Source organism: Stegostoma tigrinum, chromosome 22 (genome assembly GCF_030684315.1).
Source record: "Stegostoma tigrinum isolate sSteTig4 chromosome 22, sSteTig4.hap1, whole genome shotgun sequence".
Lineage (NCBI taxonomy): Eukaryota > Metazoa > Chordata > Chondrichthyes > Orectolobiformes > Stegostomatidae > Stegostoma > Stegostoma tigrinum.
Window position 1 is genome coordinate 22,873,768 of NC_081375.1, and position 25,247 is coordinate 22,899,014.

Below are 25,247 nucleotides of genomic sequence, written 5' to 3' on the forward strand. Positions count from 1 at the left end.
AAGTAGCAATTGGTGAGAAGGCCATTGTTTATAATGATCTATGTTAACAATCTTGTTGAAGATATTTGGAAAACTCAGCGGGATCATGGACAAAGAAATATTTGTCCTGGTTTTAAAACTTTTAATAAGGAAAATGTATAACTACAGTTAGACATGGATATAATGACGTGATGACATATATCTGGCAAATTGTATTTAATGCTGGTTGAGGATAGTGTTATGCCTAGTGCCAAATATTTGTATGCCATGAGAATTCCAAGCTAAAGTCTATTGAACAAGAGAGCCACTTAAGTATAACAATGTCTGAGACTGTAAAGGATCATCAATAGTTCTACAGTGGTCCTGAACGTCAACTTTCCTGCTCCTCTAATGCTGCCTTGCCTGCTGTGTTCATCCAGCTCCACGCTCTGTTGTCTCTGACCCCAGCACTGGCAGTTCTTGTTATCTCAGCATGGATTCAATTCCAGCACTGGTTGAAGTTACTGTTGAAGGGCTGTCCTGTTATCAGAAGCATGGTGACTCCCAGGTTAAATCACCAGCAATTATCTCTCTCTAATGAGAGAGCAGCCTTATGGTTCGGTAGAGCTGTGGCAACGTTGCCTTCTTTCCAATAGCTCTGCAGAGCAAATAAGAGTATTTGGGTTAATCGATAGAATAACCCTGCATTTTTTTAAAAAATGCTAATGGTGTCCTTTTACTAAAAAAAGACCTTTGTTTACAATAGCTTTCAAATTTGCAGTGACTGGCAGGTAATGGTGAGAGTGTGGAAGAGATTTGGAGAGTGGTTACTAGCTCAAAGACATTGAGGTGCATAATAGGGATGGAGAGCTTGATCTTGTTAGTCCAAAGAAGTCAAGCATTCAGAAAGATTTGATTTTGAAGTATTTAGGATAATGAAGGAATTAGACTTTGGCTGGACTATTTGAATGGGTAGATTTAAGGAAAACCAGGAACAACACATAAGTTGCTTAAACTTGGAATCAGGTGAGTTGGCAAGAAGGTGAGATAACAAGGTGTAGAGCTGGATGAACACTGCAGGCCAAGCAGCACCAGAGGAGCAGGAAGGCTGATGTTTCGGGCCTAGACCCTTCTTCAGAAAACAAGAAGTTTTGTTTCATATAGAGGGTTGATGACCTTTGGAATGGGTTGCTGGCCCAATGCCGAATGCAGAATTGCTTCAAGAATTCAGAAGACAGCCAGTCAAGTCCCCTCTTGCGGCAGAATGTTGTGGACAAAAGGGAGCTAGGAGGCAAATTTGATGTGCCCCGTGGTCATGGTGGCCTCCTGAAACCCATTTTGATAAGCAGAATATTTCTCCATCAACACTTGCCCTTAATTTGCTTTCAAATAAAAGCAAAATACTGTGGATGCTGCAAGTCTGAAAGAAAAACACAAAACGAAGAGTCATACTGGACTCAGAGTGGTAACTCCGTTTTCCCTGTCCATAGATTTGCCAGGCCTGCTGAGTTTCTCCAGCATTCTGTATTTGTTCCTGCTTTTCTTTTCTTTCCCTGATGTTACATGGTTACTGGCAGATAGGGAGCTCATGATGTTTCATTGCAATACAACTGTACGGACAATGGCCCATATGATTTATTTTTTTTTCTGTCTATCTTTATTGAATGCTCACTGTAGTGTAAATCACTTTCACTTACATTCAGTTGTAGATGATCATGCCGCCTGCACGTTTCTTGAATATCCTTTTTTTGAAAATGACACGAAATGCTTTCCCTCATGCTGTCTCAATATAAATATCCGAATTATTTGAACTCCAGGGAAATCTGCATTGTTGGCTCCATGATCATTTGTTTCCCTCCGCATTTATAATATATGTTTTGTCTTTCAAACAGCAAATGCCAAAAAGCATAGATACAGAAGAGGGTCTCCCAGAAGACGTGCTGAGGATGATCGCTCAAGCAGACATTAAAAGTATCAATGATCTGGAAGATCTCCTGGGTATTGAGGCCAAAGGTCAGTGTTCTGCAGAAGTATGACCAAGGGCCTGATTAGGCTGGGGCTGTGTTTTTTATTTCTGCAAATGTGAAGGTCGGTAGAGGCTTTGAGAATTGTGAAGTGAAGGTATTTCCACTTGTGGGGCAGTCCGAAACCAGATGTAATACCTCTAAAGCAGTGACCGATGAATCTAGTAAGAAATTCAAGCTCAAGTTCCTCACTGAGATGAGAGAGAATGTGGGACTTGTTACCACATTAAGTGGTTGAACTGAATGACACAGACACTGAAGGGAAAGTGTGATAAGTACAAGAGGGAGAAACGAATGATGTGCTGGCAGAGTGAGATTAAGATAGGGGAGGAGTTTTGCGACCTCCCAGAAGTTTAAAAAAAACCATAAAACTTTCAAAAGGCACAAACTAGTCTGACTTGTCTTCTTTACCTCAGAATAGTGTTTCAGTTTGACCGCCATAAGACATAGGAGCAAAAGTAGGCGATTTAAGGCATAGAGTCTGCTGTCATTCAATGAGATCATGGCTGACCTGATAACCCTCAACTCCACTTTCCTTCCATTTTCTCACAACTATTGATTCCCTTACTAATTAAAAATCTGTCTCTCCCTTGAATATATCCAATCTCAATAGCTCTGTGTGGTAAAGAATTCCAAAGATTCACAACTCTTTGAGAAAATAAATTTTTCCTCAATTTTGTCTAAAATGTGCCACACCTTATTCTGAGATTATACCTTCTAGTCTTAGACTCTTTGACATGGGAAAACTAGTTAATTTCCAAATATTACTTTTTCTTAATGGCTTTTCCATTGGGGTATTTATTTTCCCTTATTCATTCACGGGATGAGGGCGTCGCTGGCTAGGCAGCCTTTATTGCCCATCCCTAATTGCTCAGAGAGCAATTAAGAGTCAACGACATTGTCGTGGATCTGGAGTCACATGTAGACCAGACCAGGTAAGGATGGCAGTTTCGTTCCCTAAAGGACATTATTGAACCAGATGGGTTTTTCTAACAATCTGCAATGGATTCATGGCCATCATTAGACTCTTAATTCCAGATATTATTGAATCAAATTCCACCATCTGTCATGGCAGATTTGAGCCTGCATCCTCAGAGCATTATCTGGTTCTCTGGATTAACAGTCCAGCAATAATACCATGAGGCCATTGCCTCCCCAATTCATTTTGAAAAAAAAGTGCAATGAGAACCTGTTCTAATGTAATCCACCTGAGAACGTGGTTTTAACAGTACATTTCCAGGAGTGGAGTTTATTGGTAGAATAGAAGGGAAGTACCATTCTTTATTTGTAGGATGATTTTTTTTTTCCACTCACTCGTGGGATGTGAGTGTCACTGACTGGCCAGCATTTATGGCCATTCCCTAATTGCCCTTGAGAAGTGGTGGTGAGCTTCCTTCTTGAGCTACTGCAATTCATGTGCTGTAGGTTGACCCACAATGCCTTGGGGGAGGGAATACTTGGATTTTGACCCAGCGACAGGTTGGTCAGTGGCTTGGAGGGGAACTTGCAGTTGGTGGTGTTTTCGTCTATCTGCTGTCCTTGTCCATCTAGATGGAAGTGGTTGTGGGTTCAGAAGGTGCTGCCCAAGAATCTTTGGTGAATTTCTGGAGCACATCTTATAGATTGTACACCACTGATTGTCAGCTGTGGAGGGAGTGGATGCTTGTGGATGAGATGGCAATCAAGTGGCCTGCTTTGTCCTGGATGCTGTCAAACTTCTTGAGTGTAGTTGGACCCACTCAGGTATCAGGGGATTATTGCATCTTAGAACATAGAACATAGAACAGTACAGCACAGAACAGGCCCTTCAGCCCACGATGTTGTGCCGACCATTGATCCTCATGTATGCACCCTCAAATTTCTGTGACCATATGCATGTCCAGCAGTCTCTTAAATGTCCCCAATGACCTTGCTTCCACAACTGCTGCTGGCAACGCATTCCATGCTCTCACAACTCTCTGTGTAAAGAACCCGCCTCTGACATCCCCTCTATACTTTCCTCCAACCAGCTTAAAACTATGACCCCTCGTGTTAGCCATTTCTGCCCTGGGAAATAGTCTCTGGCTATCAACTCTGTCTATGCCTCTCATTATCTTGTATATCCTGCCTTGTACTGTATAAATGGTGGACAAGTTTTGGGGAGACAGAAAGTGAATTATTTCCTGCAAGATTTCTAGCCTCTAACCTGTCGTTGTAGATATTGTATAGCAAATCCAATTGTGTTTCTGATCAATGGAAACCCCCAGAATGTTGTTAGTGCAGGATTCAATGATGGTAACACCATTGAAGATCAAGGGTTAGTAGTTAGATTGTCTCTGTCTCGTTTTGGTGATGAACTTAGCCTGCCATTAATGTTACTTTCCACTTGTCAAGCCAAGCCTGAATATTGTCCAGATCTTGTTGCATTTCATTTGAACATGGACTGCTTCAGTATCTGAGGAGTTGTGAATGGTGCAGGTCATTGCGCAATCATCGGTGAACATCCCCATGCCTAACCTTTTGTTACAGCGAGGGTCATTAATGAAGGAGCTGGCCTTCGTCCATCGTCTGTCCCCTCAGTGAAAGTCACCCTGTGCACCAACCAGTAGGAGGAGTGACAGCTAAGCGCCCAGTAATACTCAACTCCCGACAGCCCAGCGGTGCCCTGCTGCACCAATACCCCGCTGAGAGGGACCGAATACTTCTAACAGGGCAGATTCAGGTTGCACCACCTGCACCTAATCAGGAGATGTTCAGCAGGCTGGAGCCTTCCATGGCCTAGATTACCAAGGATACCCACCAAAGTCATTTGAGACAAAGCAGCAAAGCAGTGAGGAGTCTTCCTCAAGCTCTGCTGCTGCAGCTGGGCTGCTATAAAGATGTAGTAGTAGTAGTAAAAAATAACTAATGAACATTGAAGTCACTTTGACAACAAAGAACAATGAACAACACTACACAGGAACAGGTCCGCCTCCCCCTCTCTCCCTATTTATTCCAGTTCCCTCTCCCCATCCCCCTCTCTGATGAAGGGCCTAGGCCCGAAATGTCAGCTTTTGTGCTCCTGAGATGCTGCTTGGCCTGCTGTGTTCATCCAGCCTCACATTTTATCATCACAGGAACAGGTCCTTTGGCTCTCCAAGCCTGCACTGACTCATTTTGTCCTTCCATATAAAAACAGTCTTCACTTACAGGTTCCACATTCCCTGCTTATTCATGCATTTGTCCAGATGCTCCTTGAATGTTGCTGTGGTGTCCGCTTCCACCACCTCCTCTGGCAGTCCAGGCACTGGAACCTTTGTCTGAAAAACTTCCCTTGCACATCTCGTTTAAACTTCTACCCCCGCACCTTCAACCTGCCTCCCCTAGTAATTGAATCCTCCACTCTGGGGGAAAAAAACAGTCATATTTTCCATTCTATTCATTGCCATTCACAATCTTATAAACTTCTATCAGGTCACCCTCAACCTCCTGTGTTCCAGTGAAAACAAACCCAGTCCATCCAACCTTTCTTCGAAGCTAAAATCCCCCATAGTAGGCAACATCCTGGTAAACCTTTTCTATACCGTCTCCAAAGCATCCACATCTTTCGGGTAGTGTTGTGACCAGAACTATGTGCAATATTCCAAGTGTGGCCTAACTAAAGCTCTATAAAGCTGCAGCATAACTTACCTATCTTTGTCAATGCCCCTTCCAATGAAAGCAAGCACATCATCGGCCATTTTTACTACATTACCCATCTGTGCTGTCACCTTAAGTGATCTGTGGACCTGTGCATCCAGATATCTCTGCAAATCAATGCTCCTAATGGTTCTGCCATTCACTGCATAATTTACACCTATACTTGACCTTCCAAAAAGCAACACCTCACATGTGTCCGGATTAAACTCCGTCTGTCATTTTAATGCCCACGCCTCCAACTGAGCTATATCCTACTTTATCCTCCAACAATCTTCCTCACTATCCACAACTCCACCAATCTTTGTATTGTCCACAAACTTACTAATTATTTTCCTCCAAATCATTTATGTAGACGACCAATAGCTGAGGTCCCAGCACCAATCCCTGTGGAATACCACTAGTCACAACTCTCCATTCCAAAAAGCATTCTTCCAGTACTACCCTTGAATCCTATGGCTAAGCCAGTTCTGCATCCATCTTTCCAGCTCACCCCTAATATCATGTGACTTCACCTTGTGTACCAGCCTGCCATGTCAAAGGCTTTATTGAAGTCCATGTAGACAATATCAACCGCTTTTACCTGATCAATCATACTCATGACCTCCTCATAAAATTCATAGAAGTTAGTGAAGGACAACCAACACCGCTGAAAATTATGCTGCCTATCACTAATAAGTCCATTTGCTTCTAAATGCACATAGATTTTCTCCCTGAGAACCTTTGCCAATAATTTCCCTGCCACCAATGTGAGGCCCACAGGTCTGTAATTTCCAGGATTACCCCAGCTACACTTCTTAAACAATGGGACAACACTAGCTATTTTCCAGTTCTCTGGGACCTCACCTGTGGCCAAAGAGGATACAAAGATGTCTGTCAATGCTCCAGCAATTTTTATCTCTTGCCTTCCACAATATTCTGCAATAGATCCCATCAGGACCAGGGGACTTACCCACCTTAATATTTTTAAGATGCAAAACAACTGTTCCTTTTTAATAACAACTTGGCTTAGAAATTTGAAACTCCCTTCCCTGAGATCTTCCTCCAATTCCTTCTCTTTGGTGAATATTCATACAAAGTATTTGATTAGGACCCCAACTACCTCTGCTGGCTCTTCTGATTCCCTCCTTTGTCCTTGAGTGGGCCAACTTTTTCCCTGGCTACCATCTTGCTTTTTATATATGTGTAAAAAGCCTTGGGATTCTCCTTTTTGCTAATAACTTTTCATGACCCGTTTTAGCCCTTCTAATTCCTTACATAAGTATTTTCCTACTTTCCCCTTTTACTTCAAGGGCTTTGTCAATTCCCATCCTCTTAAACCTCATGAATGCTTCCTTTATCTTTATGACCAAGGCCATAATATCCCTGGTTCACATAACTTCCATACCTATCCTTCATTCTAACAGCAGCATTATGGTCCTGAACTCTTGTCAACTTACATTGGAAGTACTCCTATATGTCCAATGTGGATTTACCCTCAAACAGCTGCCACCAATCAATATTCTCCAGTTCCTGCCTAATATTGCTGTAGTTTCACATTCCCCAATTTAACACCTTCACCCAAGGACTGCTGTTATCCCTATCTGTGAGTATCTTAAAACTCATGGTATTATGGTCACTACTTCCAAAGTGCTCACCTACTGAAATGTCACACACCCGGCCGGGCTCATTTCCCAAATCAAGGTCCAGTATAACCCCTTCTCACTTTGGGTGTATATGTGTCTGCCAACCTTCTGTATAATGTTACATTTGATACAAACACAGCACCTTATACAACTGCCCACTGCCTTTCTCAATAGATTAGACTTTTACGTATTTATGGTCTCCTCATAGACTACGTTGAGGGATGATGAACACCTTAGACACTAGCTTGCACTTCAGAGGGAGCAGCGCAAAAACTGCTGAGGCTGTCATTCACTGCTGTCATCTGGGATGACTGGAAAATATGAAGTTAGTTGGGTTTTGGCAGTCATTCAGCACAACTCAGCCTCTCTACACATCAGTAATGGATGAATGTCCCTTCCAAACTGATATTTGAATCAGAGAAGCACAGCCCCATGTAGTCATGCGTAACTTCATTCTGGTTCTCTGGCCAGGAAACTGAACAGGAAGTTATTGATACAAAGGAAACAAATTAATTTACCATTATGCCAAATAAACAGATTTACGTTTTAAATTTATACATCAAATGTTCTCTTGAGGGCAGGAGTGCCTCTTCCCTTTAACATCTCTGTAGCCTGAGTGTCCACATATGTTAATGAGAAACCAATCAGCTTTAAACATAGCTGCTATCATATACTCCTAGCCTCCCAGCGTCATCTCACTACTGGCCAGGCTTCCACCTCAACCTCCTCATCTGTGTTAGCTCCCTCAGCATCTCCATTAGATTTCCCCTTCTTCTTTAGCAGAATAGAAAGCTGATTGATCCACCTACTCCTCTTCTGGGTTCTCACCCTGTCATTGAGCTTGATTGTATAGGGTACAGCAGACAATCACTACTCTGGAGATACTGATCAGCAAGTACTGAGTGATCCTCCTCAGCACCCCTCAGGCAGTTGAAATGCATCTTTGGAAAATTAATCGTCTAATCATTAATGGCTACGATGGAAGCATGTGTTGCATGTAATGATATTTGGCATCAGTCTGAGAGTTTTACACTGGGATCATTAGCCTTGCCTTTTGGGAGTATCATTTGTCACTCATGAGCCAGACGTGGAGATGATGCCAGGGGAGTAAACTTTCAAGGAACCTGGGAATTTTGCCAAATGCAAACATTATGATAGTTCTCTGGAATGCAGGTGCAAACCTGCAGGAATTGGTGTCTGTTGTCCCAAGCAAGCTGGACCTTAAAGGAGTGAAATTCCTTTGTGTCTGAGAATCTGGCTGAATGATGCCATAGAGTTCTGAGCACCACAAGCATTCTGTTGATGACCCCATGCATTTGAGGGAACTCAGTGTTGGCTGTAACTCCAGTAGCTCAGACATCTTAGCTTTCTGGGACTATGGTAAACTGGACAAACTGTATTATTTTCCTGTAAAAGGTGGTGAACTTATGAAGGCAGCTGTGGGTTGTGACACGCGTCCTCAGTGAGGGTTTCAATGGAACTGGTAATGGGGAAGTTCAATTCTGCTGTGATCTTAAGTGTCACAGACATAGTGCTTCGCTTTTTAAGCTACATGGTTGCAGGTCTGTCTGCAGGAACTGAAGGATCTATGTGACAGCGTCCCGAGACAGGCAAACACATCTCTGACTCTGCCTGTCCCTCATACACACCTCTGACTGCCTGTCCCTCATACACAGGAAACTATAATGCTTTGAGTACAGTCTCTCAGTTTTGCTCATAAGCTTTGAAGACTTTGCTCTTCCTGTGCTGCTTCTTCCACAGTTGCAGCTTTCGGAGCATCTCTGTCTCTGTTGGTGTTGTTCATCCCTTAATTTCCTCCTGCTTCTTCTTAACCTTAATAAAGCTAATATCGCTGCTGGTTAGGCATCTTGCATAAAAGCACTGATCTATGAAGAACTATCAGGGATGAGAGGTATGTTTTCTGTTTAATGTCATGACATGTTCAATATACCCATTTGGCCTTTATCAGACTGATTATGTCTTGCGACAAAGTCTGCTGTACAGTGGTGAGCTGCATTCTCCATGACGACTGACTGGTTTTTCTCTTCTAAATGCTGCCACATGCAAGATGGTCATGATATTTACAGAGCTTGCCATGCATGTGGCAGTTAGCTCAATCTGGTGAGTCTAGTCAGATTTCATCATTCCTATAATACAGCCTGACAATCTGAGAAACTACAATGATTTCATCCCCAAGTCCTTAACTTCCATCCATATAGACAAGGTTGTGAACGCTCCTGCGTAGCCTTGTGTGGAATAACCTCTCCAGCACCAGCGCCACTACTGGGCATTTCTGGGTGCCTTACTTCTGAATTAGGAGCAGAAAAAGGCCATTTGGCTCCTTCAGCCATCCCCATTCCCTATACAATAAGATTTTAGGGCGGCACGGTAGCTCAGTGGTTAGCACTGCAGCCTCACAGCGCCAGGCACCCGGGTTCGATTTGAGCATCGGGCGACTGTCTGTGTGGAGTTTGCACATTCTCCCCGTGTCTGCGTGGGTTCCTCCAGGTGCTCCGGTTTCCTCCCGCAGTCCAAAGATGTGCAGGCTAGGTGAATCGGCCATGCTAAATTGCCCGTCGTGTTCAGGGGTGTGTGGGTTATAGGGGGATGAATCTGGATGGGGTGCTTCAAGGGGTGGTGTGGACTTGTTGGGCCAAAGGGCCTGTTTCCACGCTGTAGGGATTCTAATCTAATTATGCTGATCTGTGTAGTAACAAGGCCTGGTGTGTGTGGTTGGGGGCTGGGACATGGGAGAGTTCAGATCCTAAAATTATTGAACTCGAGTTTGAGTCCGGAGGGTTGCAGAGTCCCCAAGTGAAAAATGAGGTGTTGTTCTTCCAGCTTGCACTGAACTTTGTTGGGAAACTGCAGCAAGCGTGAGACAGAAATATCAGCCAGAGAACCGTGTGGCGACAGGCAACTGGAAGCTCAGGGTCTTTATTTTGAGCAGAACGTAGGTGTTCTGTGAAGGATCATCCAGTCTATGTTTATTTTCCCACATCACGAGCGGCAAATGCAGTAGACTAGATGGTCGGAAATGCATGTAAAGTGCTGTTTCACCTGGAAGGTATGTTTGGGCCCTTGGATTCTGAGGAGGGAGGAGGAAAATGGGCGGGTGTTTGGCAATTGCAGGGGAAGGTGTCGTGGGCTATGGGGGGTTGTTGAGGTGAAGGAAGAGTGGACAAGCGTGTCCCACAGGGAATGGTCCTTGTGGAATGCGGGCAAGTGAGGGGAGGGGAATGTGTGTCTGGTGGTGGAAATGGCGGCTGATGTTCCGGATGTGGATGCTGGTGAGATGGTAGGCAAGGACAAGGGGAACCCTACCACCGTTGGGAGAGGGAAGAGAGGGAGTAAGGGCGGAAATGTGGAGATGGGTCGCACCCGGGTGAGATTCCTGTCAACAACAGTGCTGGGGAATCCTCGGATGTACGGGGATGCTCTGAAACCATCACGATGGAGGATGGACACCTACATCTCCCCACAGAAAAGACCCTGAGTTTCCAGTTGGCTGCCACTTTAATATACCACCCTGTACCCTGGCCAACATCTCTGTCTCAGGCTTGCTGCAGTGTCCCAGCAAAGCTCAGGGCAAGCTGGAAGAACAACACCTCATTTTCCACTTAGGCACCCTGAAGATCTCTAGACTCAATATTGAGTTCAATAATTTTCGACCCTGAGCTCTCCCATGTCCCAGCCCCAACTCCACACACCAGGCCTTGTTATAACAGTTTGCCATTGCACACTACCTGTTGTTAGCCACTAATGGTCTGCATTAAAAGCTATTTGACCTCCTAACCAGATCACCAAAGAACAAAGAAAACTACAGTACAGAAACAGGCCCTTCGGCCCTCGAAGCCTGCACCGACATGCTGCCTGTCACAACCAAAACCCCCACCCCTTCCGGAGACTGTATCCCTCTATTCCCATCCTATTCATGTATTTGTCAAGATGCCTTTTAAAAGTCACTATCTTATCTGCTTCCACTACAACCCCGACAATGAGTTCCAGGCATCCACCACCCCTTGTGTAAAAAAACTTGCCTTGTACATCATCTTTAAACCTTGCCCCTCGAACCTTAAACACATGGCCCCGATAACTCACTCTTCCACCCTGGGAAGAAGCTTCTGACTGTCCACTCTGTCCATGCCCTTCATAATCCTGTAGACCTCTAACAGGTGGCCCCTCAACCTCCATCGTTCCAGTGAGAACCACACAAGTTTCTCCAGCCTCTCCTCACAGCTAAGGCCCACCATACCAGACAACATTGTGGTAAACCTTTTCTGTACCCTCTCCAAAGCCACCAGATCCTTCTGGTCGTGTGGCCTTGTGTCTGTCCAACTGTTCTTCTCTCTGTTGGAGCTCTATCACCACTTATTGTTTACTCCTTACAGCACCCGCCCCCACATTCCCCCACCCTCCCTTCTGCATATAAAGCAACATTTTCCTAGCTACCACCAGTTCTGAGGAAGTGTCAATGGGCCCAAAATGTTAACTCTGATTTCTCTTCACAGATGATCCCAAAACTGATGAGTTTTTCTAGCAACTTCTGCTTTTGTTCAAACACTATAATGGCCAATAAAATCCGGTTTTAAAATCTAGTCTAATGAATGATATAAAGCCAGAGGAGAAGCTCAGCAGGCCTAGCTACATCCATGGAAAGAGAAATAATGTTAATGTTTCAACATCAGTAGAAGTCTGTTCACATTAAAAGGATTAGCTTTTAGTCTATTCTGAGGGGAAATTCGAAGTTCCGCCAAAGGACCTCTGGACTCGGAATGTTAAATCTGTTTCTCCACGCAGATGCTACCAGACCTGCAATATTTCTATTGCACTTTCTGTGTTGATGTACAGTAATCAATGTTTTCAGCTCACTGTGTTCATCCACTTTGAAATAATAGCTCTGCTGTCATCGTTGCAATTGCTTTGGCAGATGGGCACAAAACTCTAAACCAAAAGGCTGGTCACTCCTCTCCAACCTTTGTAGTTAAACACAGTCCCCTTTCCCATTCCACAATCCGCGTTCCTAAAGCAGGCCACAAATACCACAATTACTAGCCTGTTAGTCCACTAAATATACATGGAGAGACACACACGTACAGGATTCTTCACATGGATGTCATTTAGCACCTTTCCACCCATTACTAATCATTCTGATCTGGTTAGATATTATCACAATTTTCACCTTCCTCTACCATCCCCACTCTCACACAAACAAACCCACTAGGCTATACAAAAATACTTCTCAGATTCATTCTAATTTCACCTCTGTACAATCATTCCAAATGATCAGAACCTCAATAATAAGCTGTTAAATCTGTAACTTTTACTTCTGCAGACCTCTTATGACAATGATATCTTTCAGTTACCAGTACTTATAGGATGTTTTCAATGCTAATATCTTTGAGAGTTATAGTAATAATTCAAATTTGTGTAACAGTCCTTTAATGCTGGCTTCTCTGAATACAGTAAAAATCTCGCACTCATTATCATTTGAAATTTAAGTTTAGCAATAATAAATTGCGTCAGAAGTTTTAAGTTTTCCATAAAGTCATTTAATGAACCAAAATATATCCCTTTTGAACCTGTTAAATGGTTTTGATTTCCAAATTGGTGTTAGGATTGCTTCACAGTTGCCTATTGCTGGTGTCAAAGTGAGAAATAACCTTCACCCTGCTGGTTTGATTTTGAGTCTAAAGTCTTCAGACTTTATGAAGCATGACACCACTATATGTTTTAGCTGCCTATTCAACACATTCAAAGTAATAAATAGTAAATGTGATAATGGGAACTGCAGATGATGGAGAATCCAAGATAACAAAGTGTGAAGCTGGATGAACACAGCAGGCCAAGCAGCATCTCAGGAGCACAAAAGCTGACGTTTCGGGCCTAGACCCTTCATGAACGGTCTAGGCCCAAAACGTCAGCTTTTGTGCTCCTGAGATGCTGCTTGGCCTGCTGTGTTCATCCAGCTTCACACTTTGTTATCTTATAATAAATAGTAAAGTTGTTTTATAACTATGATAACACATGCAAATTTATAAATTTTTAGACTTACATCTCCTCCTATAGAGGATGAAAAAAATCTCAAAAGCCATGATATACCTCAGTAATTCTTAGACTGACAACCATGTTGGATAATTTATATGTTAACTTATTTATAATGACTTCTGGGGGCCCACCTGAGCAAATCAACATGGGCTACAGGGCAGTGATACAGAGTAACACATGAAAAAATGACTCCATGGTATAGTTTTGTCTGGGCAAGGAAATGTCAGCTAATTTCTGTCCTTGATGACTCCCATGGGTTTTTCTCTTGCTGAGAATTCACGTCTTCCAACCGTTCCAAGGCAAGGGAATAAAAAAAAGTGCTCTCTCAAACTATTGCTTCCAATGGTCTTGTGAGGCTCAAAGGCATAAGGCTGGGCTCTCAGCTGTGTCAGTCATAGGATCATACAGCATGGAAACACACTCTTCAGTCCATCCAGTCCATGTCGACCATGTTCCCATGCTAAACTAGTCCTACCTGTCTGCGCTTGGCACATATCCCTCCAAACATTTCTTATTCATCTATTTATTGGAATGTCTTTCAAATATTGTAACTGCACACACAGTTCCTCTGGAAGTTCATTCCACACCCACACCAGCCTGTGTAAAAGGAATGGCTCCTCAATTCTTGTTTAAATCTTTCCCCTCTCACCTTCAAAATTTACCTGCTAATCTTGAAATCCCCTACACTAGGGAAAAGATACCTGCCTTTCACCTTATCTATACCCTCATTATTTTATAAAACTCTATAAGATCACCTCTCAACTCTTACGCTGTAGTGAAAAAAAAGTCCGAGCCTCTATAACTCAAACCCTACGATCCCAGAAATATCCTGGTAAATCTCTTCTATACCTTCTCAAGCTCAGGTTTTTGCAGCCTTGTGGAGTAAATGATCATTTGGTGAGCTAAGCTGTCTAAAATGTAAAGGGACATTTTGATCTGATCATTTATAAAGCAAGGTTGATGAGCTCATGTATGACAAGGACTGGAGTAAACTTTAGAAAGTCCTGCGGATGGTTCAGGATTTGGATATGTGCTTGCAAATGTGATTTGTAACACATCAGATTTTAGTCCAGTCTTTTGGGAGTTGAAAGTGAGGTTGTGTTGTCAGTACTCATGGGCCTCATTACCCATTACATAATGAAGGGTACATCATCCGTTAGTGTTTCAGCCATAGAAATTCAATATATGACAATTCCCCGAGGGTTCTTGTAGTGTAGTGCTAGTGTTCCTGTCTCAGAGCCAAGAAACTTGTATTCAAGACCCATCTCCTTCAGAGGTGTGTAGTAACCACTCTAAATCCATTACAGCCACACAGTGAGGTATGCCTCTTAAAAAGAGGTTTAGTTTAGAAGGCTATGCTCAGTTTAAGCAGGGAATGTTTCGCATTACAGTTTCTCTGCAGTGCAAATTTAAGTTTATTTTCCCATTCTTTCTTTACTTTTCACCAAAACTTCATTTTTACTGTGCTGCACTTGGAGTTTTTGTCCCACAGTCGTCCTGCGATATAGGTTACAAATATGAAGACAGAGATGACGAGAGCCAATCTGTTAACTTTGCTTTTATTCTATGTTTTGCATGAGCGGCATTAGCTATGATTCAAAATGATCACAGAGCTGGAGAAACCTGTACCCCCACTGTCAAAAACCATGTCACTCCCATCTCAGCCTTGTCAGAAGACACTAGTTTTTTTTGGCAATGTAGTAGCAAAGATATGTGGATGGCTTAGAACTTGCCCAACACTTCTCATTGTCACCAAGGACACCATAATATTTAGCTGCTCTGCAGCAGGAATTTTCCAGGTTGCCCTAGGAAACTTCTGTCAGACAAACAAGTCTCCAGTCCAGACGTTGCACCTCTCTTTTGGTTACTTTTGAACTATTATCATTCATTAACCCTTCCACTTCCTTCATTAGAAGGAAATATGCTTCCTTGTGGCTATCAAGGACACTCTATGTACTTCCAGGACCAGTCTATGTATAAGTGCTGATTTCCCCTTATGTGTTGAAACTTGCATTTCAGTTGCATTTGATTAATAATAGTGGCCAGACAACAATCTAAGAAAAGTATTATCTCCAGAGTGGCAAGTACATTCTTCTGAGGGTAACCAGTGCTAATAGATACATTTCAGTATCTTGGGTTTTTTGTGAAAAACATCAGGGGTCAAGTATAATAAAATGTGAAGCTGAATGAACACAGCAGGCCAAGCAGCATCTCAGGAGCACAAAAGCTGACGTTTTGGGCCTAGACCCTTCATCAGAGAGGGGGATGGGGAGAGGGAGCTGGAATAAATAGGGAGAGAGGGGGAGGCGGACCGAAGATGGAGAGTAAAGAAGATAGGTGGAGAGAGTATAGGTGGGGAGGTAGGGAGGGGATAGGCCAGTCCAGGGAAGACGGACAGGTCAAGGAGGTGGGATGAGGTTAGTAGGTAGCTGGGGGTGCGGCTTGGTGTGGGAGGAAGGGATGGGTGAGAGGAAGAACCGGTTAGGGAGGCAGAGACAGGTTGGACTGGTTTTGGGATGCAGTGGGTGGGGGGGAAGAGCTGGGCTGGTTGTGTGGTGCAGTGGGGGGAGGGGACGAACTAGGCTGGTTTAGGGATGCAGTAGGGGAAGGGGAGATTTTGAAACTGGTGAAGTCCACATTGACACCACATGGCTGCAGGGCTCCCAGGCGGAACATGAGCCGCCGCTCCTGCAACCTTCGGGTGGCATCATTGTGGCAGTGCAGGAGGCCCATGATGGACATGTCATCTAGAGAATGGGAGGGGGAGTGGAAATGGTTTGCGACTGGGAGGTGCAGTTGTTTGTTGCGAACTGAGCGGAGGTGTTCTGCAAAGCGGTCTCCAAGCCTCCGCTTGGTTTCCCCAATGTACAGGAAGCCGCACCGGGTACAATGGATGCAGTATACCACATTGGCACTCAGTATTCTCAATTTATTTCATTAAAATGTTCTGGTTGTTTGAAAAAGCTCTTAATAAGCAACTGTTAGCACAAAGTTTTCATGAGAATATATGCATGGCAAGGCAGGTTTATTTCTATGCTATTTTCATGTTTTTTTAACCTAGCTAGGCATAATTAAAAGAACACATATTGAAGCCGACAAGGATAATAATCTCTCTTTCTTTTTAAAAAAACTGGCTTAGTGTTTTCTTTTACTTCTTGGCCAATGGAAGAATTTTATAATAGGTTCTATTTGGTTGTGACCTGGAACTGTAAAGATCTGTTTTTTTTCACCCTGTTTCCAGATTACAATAAAGCCTACAGAAACTACAGAGGGATATTGTCTATTTAGGGTTGCACAGTTATTGATATGAAAATGAGGTTTAAATGTGCTCATTGAATGTAATCATTCTGCCTCAAATCACTGCAGTACTGGCTATCATTCTTATTCCTTGCATTTGAGATCCTCTTTGGCTTGACGTGTGCTCAACTGGAATAATATGGAAGCAATGACCCACAGAGCCCTTTGGAATTCAATGCTCTTATTCTCACAGTCCTTTATTGCTGGTTTGGGTCAACAACCAGAATAGATTTACGTAACAAACAAATTAAAACCAGATATTCAGCTCCAGGCCAGAGAAAGTAGGATTATGTTTGTTCTGATTAATTAGGAAAGGAAACCATATGTTTGCAAGACCACAGGCTACTTACAGATGAAGAAGGCTATTTGGCCCATTGTAATTCAGTGATTGAGAGCAACCTTGAATGCTTTCTATTGCTCTATTTAATTCGGGTGGACTAGTATCTCCTTAGAGTTACAGAGAATCCTACAAACATCTGAACTAAAGTTTTGCCATTTATCTAGTGTTCATGCAGACCATCATAACCCAAAAGCTCAAATGCACAACTGAGTGGAATAATGAGAGATAATGGGAACTGCAGATGCTGGAGAATCCAAGATAACAAAGTGTGGAACTGGATGAACACAGCAGGCCAAGCAGCATCTCAGGAGCACAAAAGCTGAGGTTTTGGGCCTAGACCTTTCATGATGAAGGGTCTAGGCTTAAAGCATCAGCTTTTGTGCTCCTAAGATGCTGCTTGGCCTGCTGTGTTCATCCAGCTCCACACTTTGTTATCTATGAGTGGAATAATATCTGCTTTATCTTCCTTCTTTGAATTTGAACAGAGATGAACAAAGATATTGAACCTTCACTAATCATTATTCCTCAGCAGATGATACTCCACTCTCCATCTTCTTTGCACCTTCCTATTTCCTTGTATTTACAGGTCACTTATTTACAGAGGACACACCATGAGTCAGTGGCTTGCAGATAAAAAGTGTTAATGGAGACGTCCAAGGTTAGCTTGCAACAGTGTTTCTGACTTTTCAATTTGAGGAACAGATCCAGAAAAAAAACATGATCCTATTGTTTCTTAAATAGTAGGGTTTTCACCTGCACCACCCTACACCGAAGTCCATCTGAGTGTTGATCACGCCTTATGTGAACAGCAATTTTCTGGACTCCCAGAATTATCTTCTCCCATTTTGAAACATTTGCTAGCGTGGAAAATAAACAAGAAGGAAATTAGCTTGTCAATTAAGTTAAGTTAAACACCATAAATTATTATGTACTTGTAATAGGTAACTATATCACAAATGCTTATATCATTTCCCTTTTTTTAGGGAATTTAAAAGAAAGAACAAATTTTGTTACAATGTCTAAATTACGATTATTTGAATACTCACTTTGGGATGATAGTAAAAGTTTAGGATTACATTTTATTTTTTAAAAGGTGAAGACATATCAGCCAAGGAAGATAAATGGTGAAATAAACACCCTCACACATAGATAAATGGACCATGTCAGTTCAAACACAGTCGGAATGAGCAATGGTACTATTATTGAGAATGCTACTGTGAGGCCCCTGAGAACATGACTCAGGGAGGAGATGCAATTGGCAACAAGAGAATGGTTTTTATGTTGAGGGCAAGGGATGAAGAGGAATAAGACCATTGCCTTATTATTCCTGAAGTTTAACTGAAAAGAAGTTGTGACTCATTGAAAGTTTTGATGTTGGACAAGCACTTGGACAAAGATGTTGGAAAGGGTGGAACTAGTCATCTGGGTAATGGAAATATGGACTGGAATAAAGTGACTAGAGCTGTTCCACAAAGATTTATACCCAGCCTTCAACTATTCATTGTGTTCATTCATGACCTCAATATATTAGCTCTCTATTGAGTTATCCAGTTTTGCCACAAAACTTAGTGATTTAGTAATTAATATGGATGAGATCCTAAAATTACAAAGAGATATTGATTGATTATGTGAGTCGGTGACACTGCAGCAGATAAATTTCCATCTAGTTAAGCGTGAGGCCATTGATTTTGGATCACAAAAGGTTTTAAAAATGAGTTTGATTTATACGGTAAAAATCTAGGAAAGGCAGAGATCTAAATAGGTTAAATGAAGTGGCCACAAAATAAGAAGCAAAAACATGAAGTAATAGGCATCATAACTAGAGGGTTAGCATTTGTAGCTTCAGATCTGTAAATCCCTAGTTGGCTACAGCTGAAGTATTGTGTACAATTCAGGATACTCTACGTTAGAAAAGATATATTGGCTTTGGAAGTTGTGAAGCCCACATTCATCAAAATCATACTATTCCCCCAAGGATTAAAGTATGAGTGTGTCTCAAATGTATTTTTATTCCAACATATACAAATTTTATTCCAGTACAGCACAAGTCTGGCTAAAGTGGATCAAAAATACAAGGAAGAGGAATGAAAGCCAGTGCTGCAGTGATTTGTGACAGAACAATGACATTCATTGAGTACATTTAAGTCTCATTTTCATATCAATAAGTGTACAGTCCTAGATTCTGTAGGCTTTATTGTAATCTGGAAACAGAAGAAAAACAGATCCTTACACGTTCAAGTCACAACCAAATAGCACCCGTTATAAACTTCTATCATTGGCTTAAAAAAAGATGCAAATGATCTGATTTGAAACGTATACATTTGTTTTAAAGTGATATTATTGTCCTTATAAGCCTCAATTTATGTTTTATTAATTATGCCTCGCCAGGTCAAGAAAAAAAAATGATGAGAGCATGATGAGGGATAACCTAAAGTAGGCTTGCATGTCCTAGAATATTGAAAGAGTGACCTAACCAAGTGCTTTTGGATTTTAAAAGGACGGGTGGACAAAGGAACTTTTCCCAATGCTGGCAAAGTTTAAGAGAGGGGAACATATTCTTAAAGTCAAATTCAAACCCTTTGAGAGACAAGATAGGAAACATTTCTTCATGTAAATAGTGGTAGAAGTGTGAGATTCTCTCTGACAAGAAGTAAGTTGATGCCAGTTTAATTAATAATTATAAATCTGAAATTGTTGTTAGAAAAGGGAATGGAAGGATATGGAACCACGATGGATAAATGGAGGTAAGATAAATGTAAGCCCCGATTACAATATCTGATGGAACAGACTCGAGGCCTTAAATGGCTTTTAAGAGACTCTTAAGGAGTAGAATTGCTACCTGCTTCAGACTTGCTTTAAGTGATGAAGTTTGATCTTTTGATAGTTTATCAAAAAATAAATACAAAATGAAAGCTGAGATTAAGTCAATCTGATTTAAGCAAAACGATGGAGGAATTTGAGCAAAGGAACCTTCAGAATATGCTGAATCTCATTCAAGTGAGAAATATGAAAACTGATTATGTATCTGTTTGTTCTCACCTGATGATATCACCATTCTGAAACCAGCTTAACAATAAGATACTGTTGAAGTTTTATTTTTAATGAGCCTTATTCAAGTTTGTGGCATGTTAGGAAATATTCTGGTTGAGCATATTTTTCATGTGGCAGGTTAAATGTCTCAGAGCAAAAAGCGGGCTTTTTTTTATAGAGGCAGGATTGAAACATGAGAACAACATATCTGAGTTTGAAAACAAGTTAGCAATAAAAAGGATGTTGTTGTGCATAAAGTGCTGCAACACCAGATGTAAACAAGTATGGTTCAAATCGCAAAGGAAAGTATTGGACTGCTGCTGTTGTAAAAATCCCTGAGGCACAGAAAGAGATGATAGTTGTTCAATTCCATGCCACATGAAACAATTGATTGTTGTTGCGGAGCTAGTCTTTATTTTTAATGTCACATCACTAACACACCATTTGTATCTTTCTCCATTTGGACAAAACTTCTTAGTTTTTAATGGCTCTGTTAAAATAGGTTACATGTTCAGTGGAGCCAGAATGACTTTAGTACATAAATCTGCGATTGGCTGAGAATAAATCCTGAACTGATTAGGTTTGGGAAAAATTTATCCAAGAAATAATTATGAAGTGTATCTTTTCAGTTTTGTATGTTCACTCAAGTATTGAAAGAAAAAGTACCATAGTTATATAAAGTCAGAATGAATAAAGAACAGCAAGAGGTGTCTCCCAGCTCTGTTGAAAGTCAGTCGGCGGACACTTTCCTGGTTAAGTAGCAATTTTCAATTTAGGTGAGAGGACAATTTGCTGCCAAATCTAAACCACAAGATCTCTGTTGTCTCCTTCAGCAAAGAAAGAAACAACTTGGCTGAATTCCAACCCTCATTTGCAACTAAAAAAGAGAAATAATCACCTAGGCTTGAACCATTAAACATTCCCCTTGGCTTAGTTCCACCAAACAGTCAATGTTTGAGGAGGCGGAGCCTGGAGCTAGATTGTGCTTGTTCCTTTTTTTAACAGCATACAGCTTTTACAAATTCAAGCATGTTTTCCAGAAAGAACTCACCATGTGAGTAAGCTGATTGATTTTGAAGATTGTCAGAAATATCATACCTGGTGGTTTAAATATTGCAGACGTTGACATTAAAATTATATTAGTGAATAATCATTGATGTCTGCTGTGAAATCACCTACTTTGGTGAAGGATGACTGATTAGGCAGTAAATCCAAATAATACAGAGCTAAGCTGTGACATTGCTAAGGGGTTAAATGTGTAACTTGTTCAATCATTAAAATTCCACACTTGTACCAGTCTTTGACAAGGTAACAGGCATTCCATTGAAATATTAATTCAATCCTCTCAAAACTACTTTGTAGACCTCTACGTAATATGTCACTTGAAAATGTCTGCTATTTTCATTTTAGCTTCCTTTCTGCTTTCTAACAAGCTCACTAATATTTTATCCATCAAAGCACAAGTTGAACTATATGAACAGTGTAGCATGTCTGTTTATTCAGATGATTAATACTAAGTGTAGTTTTTAAAATGCTGACATTTGCCTTGTTTTGATATTAATCTTGTATGCATGTTGCTAAGTGTACACTTTTATAAATGTATCATATTTCCACTTATGTTGATGCAGCTGGTGGCAATCTCCTGCCAATAAATAATGATCTTCATGCTATAAGAGGGTACTGAATCTACATTGTAATGAATTAGCACTCGTTATTCAAATTTATGTATGACTAGATTGTTCTTATTGTAGTCATAGTATCTCAAAAATATTCCCCAATTATCGCCAGTCTAATTTTTAAAATGTATTTTCTTTCAATAGATCCTCCTGGCTTCAAACCCATGTACAAAATAGGTAAGCCGAACATATGTACTCTTCGATTGACTGTTTAAATACAATGGGCGGTAATGTTTAAATTGTACTATTCATATTTGAGCTTCAATTAAGTGCAGACAAGCAGACAGAGCATAAAACATAGCATTGAAATTTAAAGCGTGGTTTGTTTTACTTTTTAAAAACGTCACAATGGTTTGGATTTAAAACAATGAGTTGTTTTACTGTTAGTTCCATCACGCATCCAGTTGGTTTCAAGCTGTAACTTTACAGCTGGCAAATTGGTGATAGAACTTAAGGAACCTGTTGAAAATTATTCCGTCTTTCATCTTTAATGCATTGAGCATGGTAGCAAAACAAAGAAAAATCATATTACTAATTACATCAACTTCTGAAAAAGGTGGAAAGGGAAACTATGGAAGGCAAGCTCATCCTTATACAAAGTAACAAGAAAAAAAATCTAAGGGGCCAACTTTAAAGGTGCAAAAACGAACGCTGGAGCCACGACAACAATTGGCCTGCGCCCACTGATAACAATGCAGGAAATATACTAACTTCATGTTGCCTTCTTATATCAATGAATTTCATGTCTAATTGTGCTATAGTTTGGTTAGATACATCAGCAACTCTCAATATCAAGAATGGCAAGCACTATTTTGATGTAACACATATGTCTTAAAGAGAAAAAAGTGTTTGGATTTGTGCAGGCAATAGCAGTCATACAGGAAGTGAATCTCACCTGAGAAGATCAGCATGGGGGAGAATGGGTTCCAATGTTTATCGAAACTCCTCTGGGGGTGTTGCTGGAGGAGGAGAAAAGGAAAAGAAATGTTCTGTAGCCACAGGATGCCTTCCAGCGAAACATTCAGAAGCAACTACAGGGATCAGCGAAAGCAGCCAAGGCCCAAGGACTGGGTTCTTTGCCTCAAGAGCTCAGTGACCTCATACAAGTGGCCATAGTCAATAAATTCATCTTTCAAGAATCATATTTCCCAATTGCATCTTGAACCTCAGAAGCTACCTGCTCAACAGTAATACCCCTCTTACTCACCTGTCAACAATCTCTATCCGTCTTGACATTAATATGTATATATAAACAAAATTCATGGGCTTCACATGCCTAGCACTCGCCCCCACATCTCTCATTTTTCACATGCTACCAGCTGTTCAACCATGGTAAGCATATCAGCTAAAATTAATTGCACCAACACACTTCCCTTTCTCTTTCAGGACAAATTGGCCTATAACTGGATAAAGCAGGAACTAATTCACTTAGAATTTGCAGACCTAAACCCTAAGGAGAGAAGTGTACTGACCAATACCCAGATGGCCATGCTTATGTGGTCAGAGATGAGGCTGATGTCATTGATGCTGATAGTACCTTGTTTATCTAATCTTCCTCTCCACCTGCACCTCATCTCAAAATCTTTCCTGGCATTGAAACTGATGGTGTAAACAATCTGACAAGTTTGTGGAGGAACAGGAAGAAGACCATAGTTGAGTCACCACCATCATTTGATTTCATTCTGCCAGTCACCAGCTCAGAAGTTGTCATAATACGTCATTTGGATGATATGTTAAAGGCTGCATCTGCAAGTTGTAAGTCACATTGAGATAAGGCACCAACTCGCTGGCAGATGAGGCCAGACACAAGCTCCATTGCACGGGACTGGTATAGGACAGTGCACCGAAGAATGTTGATGGGTATGCATAGGCAGGATCGATGCATTGAGAAACCTACCAGAGAACCTGTGGTCAGTGTTAAGGATCATGGAGGAGTTTCACACCGGCTTGGAATAACTGGTCAATTCCAGTCATACAGAGGATCCAACCATGGTGTACCCTCTGGTGGCTGATATTCCAGTTCCTTTTGCAGCTCGTGCCGTAGTTTCCCAGTATCGGAGAAATGACATGGTGTTTTTGGCTGCCTTTCAAAGTCATTTTCTGCCTGCAAGCTCTGATTGCCTCCAGTGTGGCTAAGAATTATGATATGAAAAGGGGCTTTCAGGTTGTTACAGCAATTCAGCAACCAGTCACTAGAGTTTGTGAGGTGCCATCCCAGAAAACTGTCACTGATTCATTCTTAGGAAGATAGTATTTGTTGTTCCACCACTGCCACACGTCTTGTGCTCTTGTCAGCCAGTCCAGGTTGCTGTTGCCAATGCTAGGTTGGTGCAGTACAGATATTTTCTAATCAAACTGTTTAGAGATGTTATTATATACCTCCTGAAGCAGGTAGGATTTGAACACCTGCCTCTTGGATCAGTTTAGGAACATGACCACTGCACCACAAGAGCCCTTCAACAGTGAAAGCATCGTACCGTGAGGGTCTTGAACCACCAACTGTTTGCTGCACGTGATGACCAACTGTGCCATAGAGGTGCAGTACAGCATTAGGCCTATTAGGTTCCGAACTGCACAAGAACAAACCAAGACCATCCACATTCTCTACCAGGAAAAGGCCTTCAAACTCTTACAGCCACGTTGCAGTCACAGCATTGGAGGGAAAGACAGTTCAGGCAAAGGCAGTGGAAGGCAGCTACTGAAGGAATGTACAAGGGTGGTTAGTTGACATTTGAGTGCAATAAGTCATCATTTCATTAATATATTTTGTTTGGAGTGTTCTGTTTGTGATGGTATTTATATCTGCATTGTGTAGCCAAGGAGCGCAGTGATGGTCAATGACAGAGGGAAGGTAAAGTGTGGGATCATTGGTACACTGAGGTTTGGGATGACAGTCATTTTCATTGGATTCAGAAAGGGTACGATGAGAGTTCCTTCTCCCTTCCACTTCCTCTTCCTTCTCCTACACCTCAGCTATTTGTGATAGAGCTGTTTGCAGTGTCTATGCCCTCATGATGCTGAGGTATGTAGCATGTAGCAGACGACCACAAAATGTACATCCATGCTGCCAGCTACTGCAGAGTTTCTCCAAAGCAGTCTGAGCTGCGGTTATTTTGACCATCACTGTTTTCCTCTATCATACGTGGCAGAATGACTTTTATTAAATACATGCTGCCCCAGTATGCATGGGATGTCCACCAGAGGACATTTATCATGTGGTAAGTGGGTAGCTTTTATAGTTATGTCACTACTCCTGGTTTTGTCATGGGGGCTCAAATGCAGCTGGTAAAGTGGGCTGCCACAGAATGAAGATGCCATGGCCACTTCCAGAATATTGGGCATGGATATGCATGACATATTATCATAAAGCAGACAGACCTTGAGAGATTGTTCTGTAGCCAAACTGAAAACAATTCCAATGTTGGTATACCATGCCTGTTAAATAATGTGTGCGGAGTCAGTAATCCCCTGCACAATGGGGAAGCTGTGATCTTGGAGAAAACTTTATGGTTGTTCTGCTTATTGCTCTCTGGCAAGAGATTTGAAATATAGTCAACTTGCTTGAAGTATAGACCTTCAGTGATCTCCCTTATAA

General features: G+C 41.7%; 1 protein-coding gene across 1 annotated transcript in view; it reads left to right on the plus strand.

Moving 5' to 3' along the window:
• Positions 1–25,247, plus strand: part of LOC125463742 (platelet-derived growth factor subunit A-like) — a 91,268-nt gene that overhangs the window by 33,726 nt on the left and 32,295 nt on the right. The window contains exons 2-3 of the mRNA XM_048555377.2: positions 1,851–1,971; positions 21,797–21,829. Coding sequence (XP_048411334.1) covers positions 1,851–1,971; positions 21,797–21,829 — 154 coding nt within the window. The remainder of the gene's footprint in view (positions 1–1,850; positions 1,972–21,796; positions 21,830–25,247) is intronic.